The sequence below is a fragment of the Pristis pectinata genome, chromosome 32 (assembly GCF_009764475.1).
Source record: "Pristis pectinata isolate sPriPec2 chromosome 32, sPriPec2.1.pri, whole genome shotgun sequence".
Classification (NCBI taxonomy): domain Eukaryota; kingdom Metazoa; phylum Chordata; class Chondrichthyes; order Rhinopristiformes; family Pristidae; genus Pristis; species Pristis pectinata.
In genome coordinates this window covers 9,357,492-9,374,991 of record NC_067436.1, presented here as the reverse complement: position 1 = coordinate 9,374,991, position 17,500 = coordinate 9,357,492, and the positions used below count along the sequence as shown (strand labels likewise).

Sequence of the window (17,500 nt, the reverse complement as noted above, 5' to 3'; positions counted from 1 at the left end):
GTGATTGAATTGCAGGCTGAGTCTCATTTTTATAATTCATTAAAATAGTATATGGACTGCCTATTCACAATCATTTAGAGAACCTCTTTCTTTTACAGGTCCATTTCCCGAATCACTCATTTTCTTGTCCCATACCTTTTATCATACACTTTTCTATGCTTTATTGACTGAATCCTTCACTATCCTGTTTTTGGGCATTTAATCAGTCTTTCTCTCAATTCTTCACTGTGCACAGCTCAGCTTCCTTCCATTTTTCACTTGATTCACTTGGTTTGCTGAGAGTTTTGCATTTGTATTTATGGAGGAAGGATATTCATGGAGAAACCATTGTATCTTGTGTGTGGTCTGTTCAGTCGAGTCCTCATAGCTTTGTAGCTGATTTGCCATGAAATGTGCATAAACAAAGAATGCTATGAACTGCAACTAGTAAACAGCTAGAAGGTGAAATTGAGAGATTATGTAATAAGTTGTTGCAAGTACAAGGGCTCTCCAGGTTACTGAAGACCTGACTTACATAAATTCAACTTTACACAAATTCCCCCATACATTTTTAAAGAATTTTTCAAGATAGGAAAGTTAGTTACAGACGCACAAATATCTTAAAGAGTTTTGGAATAGACTTAGCAGCTAGTTCAATGATGCCAATTTAAACTATTCCCAACTGCCTGCACATGGTCTATATCAATCCATTCCCTGGCTAATTCAAAAGCCACCAGTCTTCAAAATAAGACTTTACATGTAACCCCCACACAGTAATCACATTGTCTGTCGAGAATGCAGGCGCTGGCTCACAGTGGGAGGCCACTTAAGAGATTTGCTTTGAAAACTGACAAGGCAGTCTCTTCTATTGACACTTGTAAAATACTTTATCAAACAATGTAATATCCATTGGTACTTTAAGGCTATCAACACTAGCTATTGGATTTGGGACATTCTGATTCAGTACCATTGTAACTACACAGGGGAAGACAATAAATAAATGTTCACGTTAATCGTTCCCCATCGAAACTGTTCACTTCTGACTTACGGAAAAATCGGTTTACAGACACTTCTTAGGAAAAGAACCCTTATGTAACTCAGGGACTGCCTGTACAATGCAGCAGCAGTGGAGTGGGATTGATAATTCATAAAAGGACTTGGATATCTATGGTATTTTACAGCATGTCCCAAATCTCTCCGAGTATTTTTTAAGTGTCATGTCTGTTGTAATAAAGGAAGTCACCAAAGGAGGACTACACCGTGTGTCAGAGGGCGAGAACTCTATTCCACATCAGTTCAAGGGCAAAGTACTCTATTTAATGCAGTGACCATCCCTCTCTGACATGGAGAGTTTCTAGAAAAATGAAAAATAAACTATAACATAACAAAATGAGCTCATTCAAAACTCTACTGATCATATCCCAATTTGTGCTCAATCCTGTGCCTACTCATTTACATTGTCTTCCAATTCAACAATGTCTCACATCCTTGTTTTCAAACCCCTCCGGCGTTTCAACCTTTTAATAATCTCTAGTCCAACAAGCCTTCAAGATCTCTGGGCTCCTCATGTTCTGAAATTGCTGGTGTGACTTTGTATTAATAGCTTCATTAATGGCTGCTATGCCTTCAGTTGCTCAGACCCTGAGCCTTTCTATTCCTTGTAGATGGACTTTAAAGTCCCCCTCCTTGACCAAGCTATTGGTCGTCAGTCCTAATACCTCGTTATGCAACTGTGTCAGATATTGTCTGATAGTATCCCCCTTCAGCGCCTTGGGACCTTGTACTGTACTGAAGGCACAGTACATCTGATGCATCAGTAAGGTAGAATCCAGGACCTGCATGCACATAGCATATGTAGATGGTATCTACCCAAGTCACCTAGGTCTGTCTATGGATACAAGGATTTCTGTAGAACATATCATCTATTATTTTGTTTTAGCATGGAAGCCTTCCATCATGTAGCAACCATTCTCTACAACATTGCTTAATATCAATTGGAAGATATGGCCTTTCTTAATTTATTTGTTCACAGGATATTGGCCATCACTAATTATCCCTGAAGCAGTTAAGAGCCAACCGCATTGATGGGACCAGGATATCAGATGGATAAAGACTGATTTGCTTTTCTAAGAACTTTGGTGAATCAGGTGGGATTTTGGTCATTGTTACTAAGAGCAGCTTCTCTTTAAGCTCCAGTTTTATTTAATTACTGCATTTTTAAGTTCCCCAGATGCAACAGTGGGATTCAAATTCTTATATCTGGATCAGTGATTCAAATCTCTTGCAGCCCTTCCAATACTTTAACCACTATCCTTCCCTACTCTGTGCTTGCACCCTCTTTCTCAAGTATTTGCAACTTCAGTGGGATATGGTCGCAATCCAAGGAGATCTGGGGAAACACAGCTCACTTTCTGGAGGGATCAAGCTAAGCAAAACAAAAAAATGTACAAGCTCACGGCTGACTATCGAATGTAATAAAAATGCAACATATACAGTATTTTTTCGCTAATTGTCTAGTTACATTCATCTGTTCTAGTTTTGTTTCCACAAGTTGCCAGTAGCTTCGACCTACATTTTGCATGAGATTTTTTTAGTTATTTTAATATTGAAATCAAAGCATGTTCTGCAGAATAGACAGTGCAGTAGATACACCACAAAGCAAATTATTGCATAGCTTATCTGAAGAATCAGATGCTAAAATATCCTTCCCACCTTATCTCACTTCATCCCTTCTCACCACCCCACCGTCTCTCGTCCTCTTCCATTCTCTCATCCTCTCTCTCTATCCTATTGCCCTATTCTCTTTCCCTGTCTGCCCCTCATTCCCATTGATTTCTCAATCACCTTCCCGTTTTTCTTCTTTGCTCCTCTAATTGTTCTTTTCCTTTTCTCACCCTGGAAACTCTGTTCATCCCTCTGGGGACATGGCATTCAGAGAATGTGGACTGCATTTTCCTCTCATCTCCGATCTACATTCTTTGTAAGCAGATGGCCATAGTATAAACCCTCGGCGGTTTTGCCTGACTGCATGCAGTGTCAGCTTCCTTTCAGTTGGTTGCAATCATTAAATATCTTCAATGGAGCACAGTACCGACCAGAGCCCAAAGGAAGCAAGTAATGATTTGTAATTGACCTAAATGTTTCCAGGGGCAGGTTGCTCCATTCTCCTGGGTTGGATGAGGTGTTCAAGTTAAATTGGACTAATAGATGTTATAATTCTGGGTCCTTAGACAGACCAGGAAATTTAGGTGGATACAGTCTCGGCTGCTTATGTTATGTTCATGCAGATCTATGTCAGCAGTTTCTAGGTAATTTTTACTCTATGGCCCATCAAGGGAGCTAGTTGGACAATGCTTTAAATCTCTTTACTCATTTGATTCTTTACTTGGATGGAGGTACTCTCAAGTTCACGCAAGCTGCTAACGTTTTATAATAGAGATCCTAAGTAGCAATGCCCACTCTTCAGACACTGTTGTGAAAGGGCACAAAGAAAGAAGAGTTTTTATTTCAAAGATGTACTTTATTCACAAGACATACACAGTAAATACAATTGGTACACATCTTTCTCCCCCATCATTGCACCATCAAATCAATGCATTCTCTGACAATGCATCAAAGCCACGTGTGTCCTCCTCAAATAATGCACCCATGAAGCTATTGAGAAGCCGTTACAGGACGCCCCCGCGTAGTGAACGGGTTCCATTTTTATAGACGTACATAAGTTCATATTGTCCATAAGTTGGAAAACACACAAAATCACTCAATACGGTAATCATATCTCCATTGTGTTGTAATGAATGGATTTGATGAGGGCCAGTTCACATGAACATCTATTTATTACCTTACCCTGCCCAGTTACAATGGTACAGAATCAGTATGTCCCATGCTCAGTGGCTGATTTCAATGAGCTTGAAATATCAGTGGGTGTTACGTTGCTTAATATAGCATCATTGCACAAGCGTTAATAGAAGTGATTGCTTGTCAGTTTCCAAAGCAACTCTTTAAAGTGGCCTCTTGTAGTAAAACATGCAGCCTGTGTCCTTAAGAGACAATGGTGTCTGATTACTGCAGGGAGGTTACATGTCAACAGGTTTTGTTTCAAGACTGGTTTTCATTTGAATTTAATAATATTTATAGGAGCTTCTTTATGTGAATGGGTGTCCATAAGTTGGGTGTCCGTAACCAGGGGAGGGCCTGTATTCAGGGTCCAGACCCTCAGTGTTCAGTGGTGGCAGGGCACTAGACTGAGGTCCTTCCCCACAAAGCCTTTGCAGTGGCTGTACCGAGCTTTGGCGCATCCCTTAGCTTGTACTCTGACATCTGGAATGTGCCAGTCAGCAGCACTGTTGATGTCTCCTTACAATGGAAGACCAACAAGTTTTGGGCAGACCAAGTTGCGTCCCTCACCGAGTTGGTGATCTTCCAGCAGCAGTTGATGTTTGTCTCAGTATGCATCCCTGGGAATAGTCCATAGATCACAGAGTCCTCTGTTATGCAGCTGCTCTGGAGAAACCTTGACCAGGACCTTTTCTACACCTTCTTCATAAATGCGCAGTCCACAAGGAGGACACAGTGGTGCAGCTCTCAGCGCCAGAGACCTTGGTTTGATCCTGAGCTTGGATGCTGTTTACGTGGAGTTTGCACGTTCTCCCTGTGACTGTGTGCATTTCCTCCAGGTGTTCCAGTTTCCTCCCACATCCCAAAGACACCTGGGTTGATAGGTTAATCGGTCGTTGTAAGTTACCTCCAAGTGTGTAGGTGCGTGGTAGAATCTGGGAGGAGTTGATCAGAATGTGGAGAGAATAAAAATGGGAATAATGCGGAATTAGTATAAACGGGTGGTTGATGGTCGGCACAGACTCAGTGGACCGAAGAGTCTGTGTCTGTGCTGTATTACTCTGTGACAACGACAAGGAAGCGATCAGATTTTTCTTTCTATTTGGTTTTCAACATGCCCGCGTCTACACCCTCACTAGAGATATTCATGTTGTGGGCACCCCATGCAAACTCAAGGCAACCTCCACCAGATTCATGCACGGGTTACTTGCATTGAAGAATCAGGGCAGTCCCTTGGCTTCCAGGGAGTGGACATGAACCGTGCAAGTCTCTACATTTAGCATCCTCTCTTGCACTTCCAGTGGCAGGTCGTTGGGTAGCAACCCAGAATTACAACCCAAATCCAGCTGATCTGTTCCCTGCTCCACCTGGGAGGAACTGTACAGTATATATATATATTAGTGGCTTTTCTTAGAATCTTAGGGCATTCCAAAATGCTTCGAAGCCTAGTTGCTTGTAATGTGAGAAACGTGATGGCACTGCTACCTAGAACAAAGCTGAACTACCAACAGACAGGAAGCCTGCAGAGTCCATATAGCTCTGCTATGTCTGTTGCAGAGCATGCAGGCATGGAGTAAATTAATTTTGCAATAGAGTAATTTTTTATTCAGGTCCTCCCCAGGTTATGAATGCCTGACTTATGTCCAGCCGGTATATACGTACGAGTGTTTGGGAGACCAGTGGGATGGATTTGCCCAATACTGCAGGGCTGCAGGCATCTTCTGCTGTGTGAGAATTCAGTTCATGGCGATATCTGAATGGTTGAGTTAACTACACGTCACCCTTGGTTTAACTACACGTTACCCTCGGTTGTATCTCTGCCTGCTGGGAGGAGGGAGAAGAGGAAATGACTGGGGGGGAGAGGTCCTTGATTATGTTGGCTGCTTTCCTGAAGCAGTGGAAAGTGTAGACGGACTAAATGGAGGGGAGGCTGGTTTTCGTGATAGACTGGACTGCGTTCACAAATCTGCAATTTCTTGTGGTCTTGGGCAGAGCAGTTGCCATACCTAGCTGTGAGGCATCTGAATAGGATGCATCTGTCGTAATCTGGGGAGGAACTGTATTTATATTTCAGTGGCTTTTCTTAGGATCTTAGGGCATTCCAAAATGCTTTAAAGCCTAGTTGCTTGTAATGTGAGAAACATGTTGGCAAATGTGTGCACAGCAGAATCCCACAGACAGCAGGAGAATAAATGTCCACCTAAACTATTTTGGATGTTGCTTATAGGTTGGCCAGGACACAAGAGTATCTTCCATGCACCTGCACCCCCTCTTCAGAACGATGGCATGAGATCTTTAAGAGGCCCGAGAGGGCAGACAGCCTTCAGTTTAATTACGCTATAGTCAGCATCTTCACTCGAGCACCTCGTTGGTGCAGCACCAGAGTGCTAGTGTGCATTTCTGTGCTGAGATCTCTGGAATCCACAATGTTCTGATGCAAGGGGGTACTGCCAGCAGGGCCAGAGATAACAGAACAGAGATAACAAATAATTATTGCAAAAATATTCAGTAGAAAATTGCCACCCTTGGAGTTACCTCAACTGGTAACCTAACTGCAAAGCCACTCGGAAATTCATTTCATCTTTGAAGATAACATTTATGATGTTTCATGGACATAATCTGAAACCGTCATCAGCAAGCATTTGTACCATCAGTTACATGTTGATAACAGCATAACCTAGATTAGATAAAGTAACCATTGTCCAGACAGGGCAATTAATTCCAAAATGTCTCAGGGAAATGTAAAATCAAACCATTCAGGAGTATTCAAATGCCTGTGGAAGACGATGCACAGTCATGTGGTTTGAGATATGTGATATCCTCAGATTGATTGTGTACAGCTGTCGTCCTATCTACCAAAATAAGGAGGGCAGTCAAGGAGTTTGAAAACAAAATGTGAGGCATTTTTGATCTTCATGCATAGCAAGCTCCCTCAAGTTGCCGTGTGATAACGTTCTTGGGTATTGGTTGAAGGACAGATCTCTTGCACTACCATGGACTTTGATTGTCTCTTTTTGCATTAATGTCTTGTTTCTTGCACACTTTTATTTATCTTTCTTTGCTGTCTGGTATAAGTTATATTCTGTACCTTTGTGCCTGTGATGCTGCTGCAAGCAAGTCTTTTTCATCGTACCTGTACCTCACTGTACTTGTGCACATGACAATAAACTCGATATTTGCCACACACACACAGGGAAGAACTACTTTCTGAATGGATTGTGGTATCCATTAATCCCATCTAAGGGGACAGATGTGGTGTTAAATTACCTAATCTGAAAGACATCACCTTCAGCATACAGTTTGTATCAGTACTGCGCTGTGGTATTGAACCAAGATAATGTGCCCTGCAGTAGCATTTGAACCTATGAGTCTTCTGACTCAAAGGCAAATGTGCTGCCGTGGTCAATGAGTAAATCATAGTCCTGTTAAACTCTCATTCAATATCATCCAGAATTGCTTTGCCTTTAAACTGTAAAATAAAATTCCTATTACAAATGCCAAAGATGTCAGAATCACATTTAATGTAAAGCCCAGGTTGTGACTAATTCCATTTGCTATTAAATCTGTTTATTTTTAAAACACTGATTAGTCCAAACCACACACACTAACAAAGAGATCAGATACACATCCTTAAATTACATTTGTGGGATCTTGGAATCTAACATCATGTTATTGGATGGGAGCCATCACATTCCCCATTTAGAGAGTTGTGTTGGATAAAGCTTGGTTGTCATGGGAACAAATACTAATTGGGATTCAGAGAGTCTATCTAAAAGTAACAAAACATGATTAAAAATTTGTTTTGCCAGTCTCAATTGTTTTTGTTAATATTGAATGTGCTTTCAACATAAGAAAATGTACTTTGTTGTGCTTGTCAGAATTGGCACATGTTGGGGGGAGAAAAATCAAGTTGGGATAATTCATTTCAAAGCCAGGGGAATGATTTCAAAGGCTAAAGTATTTGTTAATCGCTGCCTGAAAGTCTGGAACATTCAGAAACATTCAAGGGCTTTTTGCAAATTTGACAGCCAGCCTAGCCAGATTATTCCACCCCAAGGGAACCCCACACAACAAGATTGCTAATTAACATAGAGCAGAGAACATTCACAAAGGAGAAGTTGGCACATTTATCAATGAATAGAATATAGAACAGTACAGTTCCAGAACTGTCCCTTCGCCCCATGATGTTTGTGCCAACCAGGATGCCAAATTAAACTAATCCCTTCTGCCTGTACATGATCCATATCCCTCCATTCCCTGCATATTCATATGCTGATCTAAAAGTCTCTCAAACACCACTATCACATCTGCTTCAACCACCCCTGGCAGCCGGTTCCCAGCACCCACCACTCTCTTTTTTAGAAAAACACTTGCCCCTCACATTTCCTTTGAAATCTCCCTCTTTCACCTTAAATGCATGCCCTCTAGTATTTTAACCCTGGGAAAAAGATACCGGCTGTCTACTCTGTCTATGCCTCTCATAATTTTATAAACTTCTATCAGGTCTCCCCTCAGCCTCTGCCGCTCCAGAGAAGACAACCTTAGTTTGTTCAATCTCTCCTTTTAGCACATGCCCTCTAATCCAGGCTGCATCCCAGTAAACCACTTCTGCGTCCTCTCCAAAGCCTCCATATCCTTCCTATAATGGGGCAACCAGAATTGAATGGAATTCTCTAGACGTGGCCTAACCAACGTTTTATAAATCTGTAACATAACTTCCTGACTATTGAACTCAGTGCCTCGACTAAACATGCCATACACCTTCTTTACCACCCTATCAACTCTTGAGGCCACTATCAGGGAGCTATGGACTTGGACTCCAAGATCCCTTTGTGTCTCAATGCTGTTAAGGGTCCTTCCATTATCTGTGTACTTTTCCTTTACATTTGATCTCACAAAGTGTAACACCTTGCACTTGCCCAGATTAAACTCCATCTGCGTTTCTCTGCCCATATCTGCAACTGATCTATATCCTTTGGCAATCTTCTGCACTATCCACCACGCCACCAATCTTTGTGTCATCTGCAAATTTACTAACCCACCCATCCATGTTTTCATCCAAGTCACAAACAGCAGAGGTCCCTGTACGGATCCCTGCGGAACACCACTAGTCACAGACCTCCAACCAGAGAAAGACCCATCGACTACTGCCCTCTGTCTTCTATGGGTAATCTTTTCTTATTACCCATTCTAGGATGGCCAGTTCTCTAGTTGGTTCTTCAACACACAGGTACAAAACAAAAAGAAACTACAGAAATTCCTACTTCATAGTATTATTGCTTATTTGGTTTGCCCTATATATGTAGATTAAAATCACCCATAGTTATAGTTGTACCCTTACCCTATGCATCTCTAGCTTCCTATTTAATAGCATCACATACATCACTACTACTATTTAGGGTGTCTATGTACATCCCCACCAATGTTTTCTACTCCTTGATGTTTCTTAGCACCATCCATGCAGATTACATATCAGGATGCTCTAAGCTAATATTCTTCCTTGGTATTGTATTAACTTCCTCTTTTGCTAACAATGTTCCTCCACTTTCACTGAAGCTGGTAGGTCATTTTTATTAGATTTAACCGTAACACTACATTGAAGTGGCATTTGAATTTACAATGTGATCACTCGTGGAGGTACTGGCATTGAACAGCACTCTCCCAACCTCTTCAAATAGCCATTAATCCTCTAGAAAATGCTAACTTGACCAGGGGTTGCTAATATCTATTTCACGAGGATGGTGAGCAGGCACAATGTTTGGTCGTTACAGGCGTGTGCTGGCATCACACTTCCCCATCCCCTATTTGTCAGTGGTAAGGCTGGTGAAGAAAGATATCTGTATTAGATCGGCCACACAGGTAAGCTACCGATGAACCTTTCTGATTCCTGCTCCTTAAAATGTTGGAGCTTTGTTCAGGTTCCTGAATCGATCGCTGTGCCGGGTTTATGCCCCAAGTATTGCAAACTGTTTTAGAACATAGAACAGTACAACACAGGAACAGGCTCTTCCGCTCATGATGGGCTGAACTAATTAACTTCAAGCAATTCTATGCCAGCATATCTAAATTATGGTCTCATAACAATGGCAATGTAACTTCATTACTGGTATTGTTCTTTTGGATTTATTTTGTTCTTAAGTGGCAGTGGTGAGGAGAACAGTTAGAAGAATAGAGGTGCTTGCCTGTGCAAAGCACCAAGACTCTAATATACAGCTGTGGTGACGGTCGAACCTTGTAGCTATTTAAATGGAGTCATTTAAAAGTATGCACAGTGATCCAGCTCCTTCACACTGTTCTAGCACAATAATACATCTCAACTAATTCTCCCACTGTAACTTCGTCACTCAGTCTTTGAGAATCAAAATAGATTTCAATGTCTGCAAAGTAAGGGAAATGTCAAAACTAATTTACTGCAATAAATTACAGGCGAGCAGTCAATTAATATATATTCAAGAAATATATCAATCAATTATATGCGCACAGTTAATGTGATGGCACAATGCTTTTTAACCAGGGCAATTTATTTCAAGCTGATCATTGGCTCAGTTAGAGGAGACAGGAAACTGTGGAAGCCATTAGCTGTTCGTAGTACGATGTTTGGACGAGGTTGTTTCTGTGGGACTTAAGTTAAATGTGTTTGATATGCAAAGCTGTTAAGACCCAAATGGCTGGATACACAATCAGAAGCAGCTTCTAAGGTGGTATCGGATAACTACTTTAAAAAAATTGTCGAGCTTCAGAGAAAGGTATTAGCTTATTGAATAGCTCGAAAGCCAACACCTCATGAAGGGCCAGAGACCTCCTGCCCCAAGATTCTGAAACTTCAGAGAGAATAGGCATTATGAAACACTATTACACTTTTTGAATTGTACCTCTGACATGACATATTTGAAGATATTCTGCAAGGGTTTTGTTTGAATGAGTGGCTATTAGAATTTGCTGTTTTAGTACCTAAGGTTCCTCTAGTGAAAAAATCCAGAGAGGATACAGGAAATCTGTTCCTGAGTACTGTTCATAACCCAATCTGTTGGTAAGTCAGAATTGAACAAAAAGTGTGTGGGAGAGGATCACAGAAACAGCGGTGACAGGAGAGCGAGCAGGCACGGGAAGAGCGGCCGCCAGTCGGCCTCACTGACTCGGTGAGTGAGTCTGCTCAGCACTCCCGGCTCTGCTCGGCTCCTGATTGTTGTGGCTCGGGAGTGGGTGGGTGGGGAGAGAAGGCAGGCAGAAATGCCCCGTTCCCACTCAGCAGAAGGTGCCCACAGCCCCGCAGTAGTTGGCAAATCCGTCCCCATCCATCCTGCTGGTCTCCCAAATGCTCATTCGTATGTACCGGGTGCCCATAAGTCAGGTATTCGTAACCCGGGGAGAATTGTTGAGCAGTTAACCAGTCCAGAAGAAAGCAAGCAAGCAATGCTTCAAATTAATTGCATTTTTCTCTGAACATTCCTGTGTTACAATTTATGTTTTAAAATGGGATTATGTTTTAAATTTTACATTAGTATCAATGAAAATAAATAATTTGTAATGGAATGCACAGGATTGTACTTCTACAAGGGCAGAGTATCTTCCACCCCACCTCATGACCTTGGTTAGTTTTGTTTAATTGATTTAACTTCAAGCAGACCTTGTGTATATTACTATGTAGATTTAGCTCTGTAGTTACTCCTCAATTTATGAACATTACATTTATGAATTTTTGCTGTTGACCCTTTGGGTCTTGATCTTTGATTTCTGAATCTGTGCTTTGTTGTAACCTGCCTAGATACTTCCTTACAACATAGGAGGCCTTTCAGTCAGCTGTAGACTTTCCACTGAAGTCTTACAATAGTTAGCTATCTCTGCTCAAAGCAATAAAATTACCATCTGTATGAATAATAATGTGAATCACACTCGGCATAAAGTTCTTTATTATTAATTAAGTTTCTTTCTAGTCTTGAGATGATCCATTAGGTCCACACCAGCTCTCAGAGCAATCATCAATCCCATTCTCCCTGTCATCATCCTGCAACTGTTCTCTCCCACATGCCCATCAATTACCCCTCCCCCATCCTCTCACCGTCTACATTGGGGTAGCCAATTAACTCACCACCACATCTTTGAGTTGTGGGAGTAAACCAAAGTACCCTGGGCAAGCATGTAAACATTGGAGAAGGCTTCAGGGAGAAATGTAAACTCTATACAGACAGCACTAGAAGGATCACTGGAGGGGCAGGGCAGCAGGTCTACCATTGATGCAAGGGTGCCATTGGTGGAGCAGGGAAGTTGGGTCTGCTTGGGGACACAAATGGAGGGGCATGGAAGTCTCAAAGGGTTGTATTTGGAATACCAGTTTGCAAAGTTTATCCCTGAATGAATGGCATGAATTTTTTTTAACATGGGATGTGGGTGTCACTGGCAAGGCTGCCTTTTAATTACAAAAGGTAGTGGAGAACTGTCACCTTGAATTACAGCACTCTGTACTTTACTACAAGTAATATTCGCGGCAGGCAATGGCGATATCCAGCTCTCCCTCCCCCTGACATTAAATGGCATTTCCACCACTGCAACCTCCACTATCAATATCCTGGGGGTTACTATTAACTAGAAACTCAAGTAGCCATTTACACAGTGTGGCTACAAGAGCAGGTCAAAGGCCTGGAATCCTGTGGTGACTAACTCCCCTCCAAATTCCCCAAAGCCTGTTCACCATCTACAAGGCTTGGATGGAACACCCTCCACTTGCCTGGGTGAGTGCACCTTCAACAACACTCAAGAAGCTCGACACCATACAGGACACAACAGCTCACTGGATAGGCACCCATCCACAACTATTCAGTCACTCCGCCACCAACGTACAGTAGCAGCAGTTTGTACCGTCGACAGGATGCACTGCAGCAACTCATCAAGACTCCTCGGACAGCACCTTCCAAACCCACCACCTCTTCCAGCTAGAAGAACAATAGCAGCAAAAACACGGGCACACCACCTCCTGGAAGTTGCCGTCCAAGTCACGCACCGTCCCGACTGGGAAATATATTGCCGTCCCTTCACCGTCGCTGGGTCAAAATCCTGGAACTCTCTCCCTGAAGGCATTGTGCCTATACCCACACCTCAGGGACTGCAGTGGTCCAAGAAGGCAGCTCACCATCACCTTCTCAAGGGCAGCTAGGGATGGGCAAGTAAATGCTCGCTCAGTGTGTGAAGCCCACATCCCTTGAGTGAATGTAACAAAAAACACCGACTCCTGACTGAATGGCTTGCTGGGCCACTTCGAAGACATTGCAATTTCTCTGCTGTTGCACACAGACTAGGTCAGATGTCAGACCTGTGACTTGTATAAATCGCAGATGGGTAGCTACATTTTCACCATGTCTGATACTGACTGCTGTGTTTTGTTCCTTATGTAGGTTATGGGGCAATGGCAGAGATATCAACAATCATAGAGAAGGTCCAAGAGTGCTTGGAACAATTGTACAGCCACAGCCTTGGAGAGACACAGCATCAACAATAAAATGAAAGCCACATAGCCCTGAGAAATCTGTTTTAATGTAACTGGCCATGGGAACTCACCATACTCTTTGAACTATAATTCCTTTGTAAATGTGTAGCTCCCACTTCCAATGAGTGACTGTACCTCTGACAGTACAACATTCACTCAATACTGCACTCTGTATTGAAACCCCTGTCTATATTTTTGTGCTCCGATCTTTTAAATTTTGTGGTTTTCTACCCGCATGGGGATATTAAAATTAATTTGCACACTAACCCTTGATGTCAATCCCGGATTGCGCTGTGTTGACTCGTCTGAATAAAACAAAGCAAATTATCTAAAGGAATTCTTAAAGGTGAAGGTGTTGCTTTGTATAATTTCAAAAAAATAAATTTTATTTATTTTAAATGATGTAGCTGGATGAAATTATGGCTCATTATTGTCTCTCTGATTTCCAAGAAAAGTTATACAAGTTTGGCAGCACATATCTCTTCACAGTAGCATAGTGGTTAGCATAATGCTTTACAGCGCCAGAGACCCGGATTCAAATCCGGCCACTGTCTGTAAGGAGTTTGCACATTCTCCCCGTGTCTGTGTGGGTTTCCTCCAGGTGCTCCGGTTTCCTCCCACATTCCAAAGACATACAGGTTAGGAAGTTGTGGGCATGCTATGTTGGTGCCGGAAGCGTGGCGACACTTGCGGGCTGCCCCCCAAAATCACTACGCAAAAGGTGTATTTCACTGTGTGTTTCAATGTACATGTGACTAATAAAGATCTTATCTTACCTGGAGGCACAAGAGACCGCAGATGCTGGAGTCCAACACCTGCATCTCTTGTGTCTCCATTTTGCTGTTCCTCTGCAAAGTCTCTTCAAGGTATGCCTACCCTGGAGGTTTTCCTCCTCTCTTCGATGGAAGACCCTCCATCACTGCTCCCCCTCTGTGATCTCTGCTGCTCTCCTGCCAGGTGAACGGTCTCAAACCAAAATGTTGATCGTCCATTTCCCTCCATAGATGCTGCTTGACGCATTGAATTCCTCCAGCGCTTTGTGTGTTACTAACTTGTCTACCTTCTGTTTTATGATGTCATTAGAATGCAGCCTTTCACTACCCAGGGACGAAAGGTTTGGGGTCCCAGGTTAGTTACTGTCCAGTGAAAGTTAATAATGGGTTTGCTTCTAAAGCATTCACATTATAGTAATAAATGTTCGAAGTGGCACAAGCTGAAACCAAGCTAGTAATGTTTGACCTGGTATATTGTGAGATATTTTACCGGGAAAAAGTGAACAAACAAGAGTTGAATAACTTATCAGAGTCATAGAGGTGCACAGCACAGAAACAGGCCCTTTGGCCCATCATGTCCGTCCTGACCATTGTACCCGACTATGCTAATCCCTTTTACCTGCATTAGGTCCATTGCCTTCTATGCCTTGGTGATTCAAGTGCCTGTCCAGCTGCTTCATGTTAGTTGAGGGAAGTAGGAAGTGCTTTTGGAGCAAAAACAGAGCCGCTGGAGGAACTCAGCAGGTCAGTTAACATCTGTAGAGGGAAATGGACAGTCGATGTTTCGGGTTGAGACCCTTCATCTGGTCTGGTCCTTCATTTGGACAGTAATTCTACAGAGCCACTTATCTACACCCAAAATGTTGAGGTAAGCTATGTAATTATGGCCATCATAACTGTATTTAACCACCTGCTGTTATCTTTGCGCTTAAAGAACATAAAACCTGAATGAGAGAGGGATTTTGCCAAGAGGGTCTTTCATCAGGACTTCCCCTGAAATTCTGCTTGTGCTGCATAAAAACCTGTTATAGCCACAGCTCTGGTCTCCATGTGGCCCATTCAAAGTCACAATGTACATCACAGAACTTTGCCTTGTACACAATAATATGGGACTGAATTTTTCTCTGGAGCATCAGAGGGAAGACCTGATAGTAGTTTATAAAATTGTGTGATAGGCACAGATAGGGTAGATAGTCTTTTTCCCAGGGTAGAAATGTCAAATATTAGAGTGCTTAGCTTTTAAGATGAGTGGGGAAAAGTTCAAAGGAGATGTGTGGGGCGGGCAAGTTTTTTACACAGAGTGGTGGGTGCCTGGAACATGGTGCCAGGGGTGGTGGTGGAAGCAGATATGATAGTGGCATTTAAGAGGCTCTTAGGCACATGAATATGCAGCGAGTGGAGGGATATGGACCATGTGCAGGCAGAAGAGATTAGTTTAATTTGGCATCCTGGTCAGCACAGACATTGTGGGCTGAAGGGCCTGTTCTGTACTGTACTGTTCAATGTTCTATTAATTGATAAACGTTCCAACTTCTCCTTCGTGACAATTAATAAGGTGGACAAGAAAGAAAAGAGAATCCAGATTTTCCCTGCAATAATAAAATAATGATTCCATGCGGTACGTCCAAGCTTAGAAACCACAATGGAGAGAAACTACATGTGGAATATTTTTCTTGTAGGAAGGAAGATTTAAAAGCACATTGCTGGTCTCTTCTGGATTAATGTAGGAAGTAACATTGCAGGAAGATGTCATATAGCATCTATGCCATATGCAGGAAGAGGCCAGTGTTTTTAAGTAGGACACATGGAGGTCAATAACTGGGATTTTTGTGGTCACTGCTGTTAACTGTAGATAAGTCTTTCTGTGGTTCAGTATAAAACTTAAACCAATGTTTGGTTAGGAGATAAGAACTGTCAGGATGTGGGTAGAGGTATGATGCTGTGTTTTAAGATACGTGGCTGAAACGGATCACAACTTGAGTACAGGATTATCCGTCTTCTGGAATATCCTCCAACATCTCTCTGTTTCTTGCAACTCTGGCCTCTTGCACATCCTTGTTTCCCTCTCGCCACAGGAGGTGGAAACGTCTCAAGCTGTCCTTCTTCCAAGGCTCTTGAGTTCTCTCCCTGCACCTCATCACCCTCCACCTCTCTCCATTAAGGTGGTCATAGAGCATGGAAACAGGCCCTTCAGCCCAACTGGTCCATGCTGACCAAGATATCCATCTAAACTACTCCCATTTGACCATGTTTGGCCCATACCTCTCTAAACCTTTCCTATCCATGTACCTGTCCCAAGTGTCTTTTAAATGTTGTTATTGTACCTGCCTCAACCACTTCCTCTGGCAGCTCGTTCCGCATACACATCACACCCTGTGTGGAAAAATTTGCCTCTCAGGTTCCTATTAAGTCTTTCCCCTATCATCTTAAACCAATGCCTTCTAGTTCTTGTAAAAGTCCTAGCCTGCCCAACCTCTTCCTATAACTCAGGCCCTTGAGTCCTGGCAACATTCTCATAAATCTTCTTTGCACTCTTTCTAGCTTAATGACGTCTTTCCTATAACAGGGTACCCAAAACTCTAATCACTACTCCAAGTGTGGCCTCACCAATGCCTTGAACAACTGCAGCATAATGTCCCAACTCCTAAGCTCAATGTCATGACTGATGAACACCTTCTTCACCACCCTGTTCACCTGTGACGCCATTTTCAGGAAACTATGTACTAGTACTTCTAGGTTCCTATGTTCTACTACGCTTTTACCCATCTGTGCTACCACCTAACATGCCTCAGTCTCACCTATTGTCCTATTCCACCCCTGTGAGGCAGCTTGATGTGTTTTACAACAGTCAAGACCCCATTGTAAAGGCAGGTTGTTGTATCCTCAGTGGAACATAGATGTCTTGCCTCAGAGGAGAATTTTAGGCTCTGCGTGGGAACATTCCAAGCAAGCCTAGGACCCATCACTGAGTTTGCTCAGTGGGTGTCATTAGGGCTATGCCTCAGTATCTGATTTCCCAATGCTTCCCTTGTTAGGAAATAATTCCTTAGCTGTTAGAAGCACCTATCACTGCCATGAGCCAAAGAAAATGATCCCTGAGGTGAAGGGTTAGGTTCAGACTCGGGTAGTACTCGGAGGTTAGATTAATGGAGGCCTAAAGTTTCCCATGGGTTGCTCTTGCTCCTGACCAAAGGAAACAAATTATTTTGTAAAGCTTCACTTTCTTTGTCTTGGATGCACTTTCCAATGGCTTTGAACTTGCAGGGAATCAGCGCCACTTGCATTGCCTTGCATTGTTGCAGACCCCAATCCTGCCACTGGCACCTCATCTGCGTATGTAAGAAAAAAGCCCCTCTCAAACACAAGGTTGATGCTCTTGCTTCAACAATGTAAACCACAATAGTGAAGACAGAGATGATGTCCTTTTGCA

At 42.6% G+C, this 17,500-nt stretch overlaps 1 protein-coding gene across 1 annotated transcript in view; it reads left to right on the top strand.

Moving 5' to 3' along the window:
* The window catches only part of ppcdc (phosphopantothenoylcysteine decarboxylase), a 62,183-nt gene extending 48,859 nt beyond the window's left edge, over positions 1–13,324 (top strand). The window contains exon 5 of the mRNA XM_052042567.1: positions 13,206–13,324. Coding sequence (XP_051898527.1) covers positions 13,206–13,309 — 104 coding nt within the window. The 3' untranslated portion in view covers positions 13,310–13,324. The remainder of the gene's footprint in view (positions 1–13,205) is intronic.
* The last annotated feature ends 4,176 nt before the right edge of the window (positions 13,325–17,500 follow it).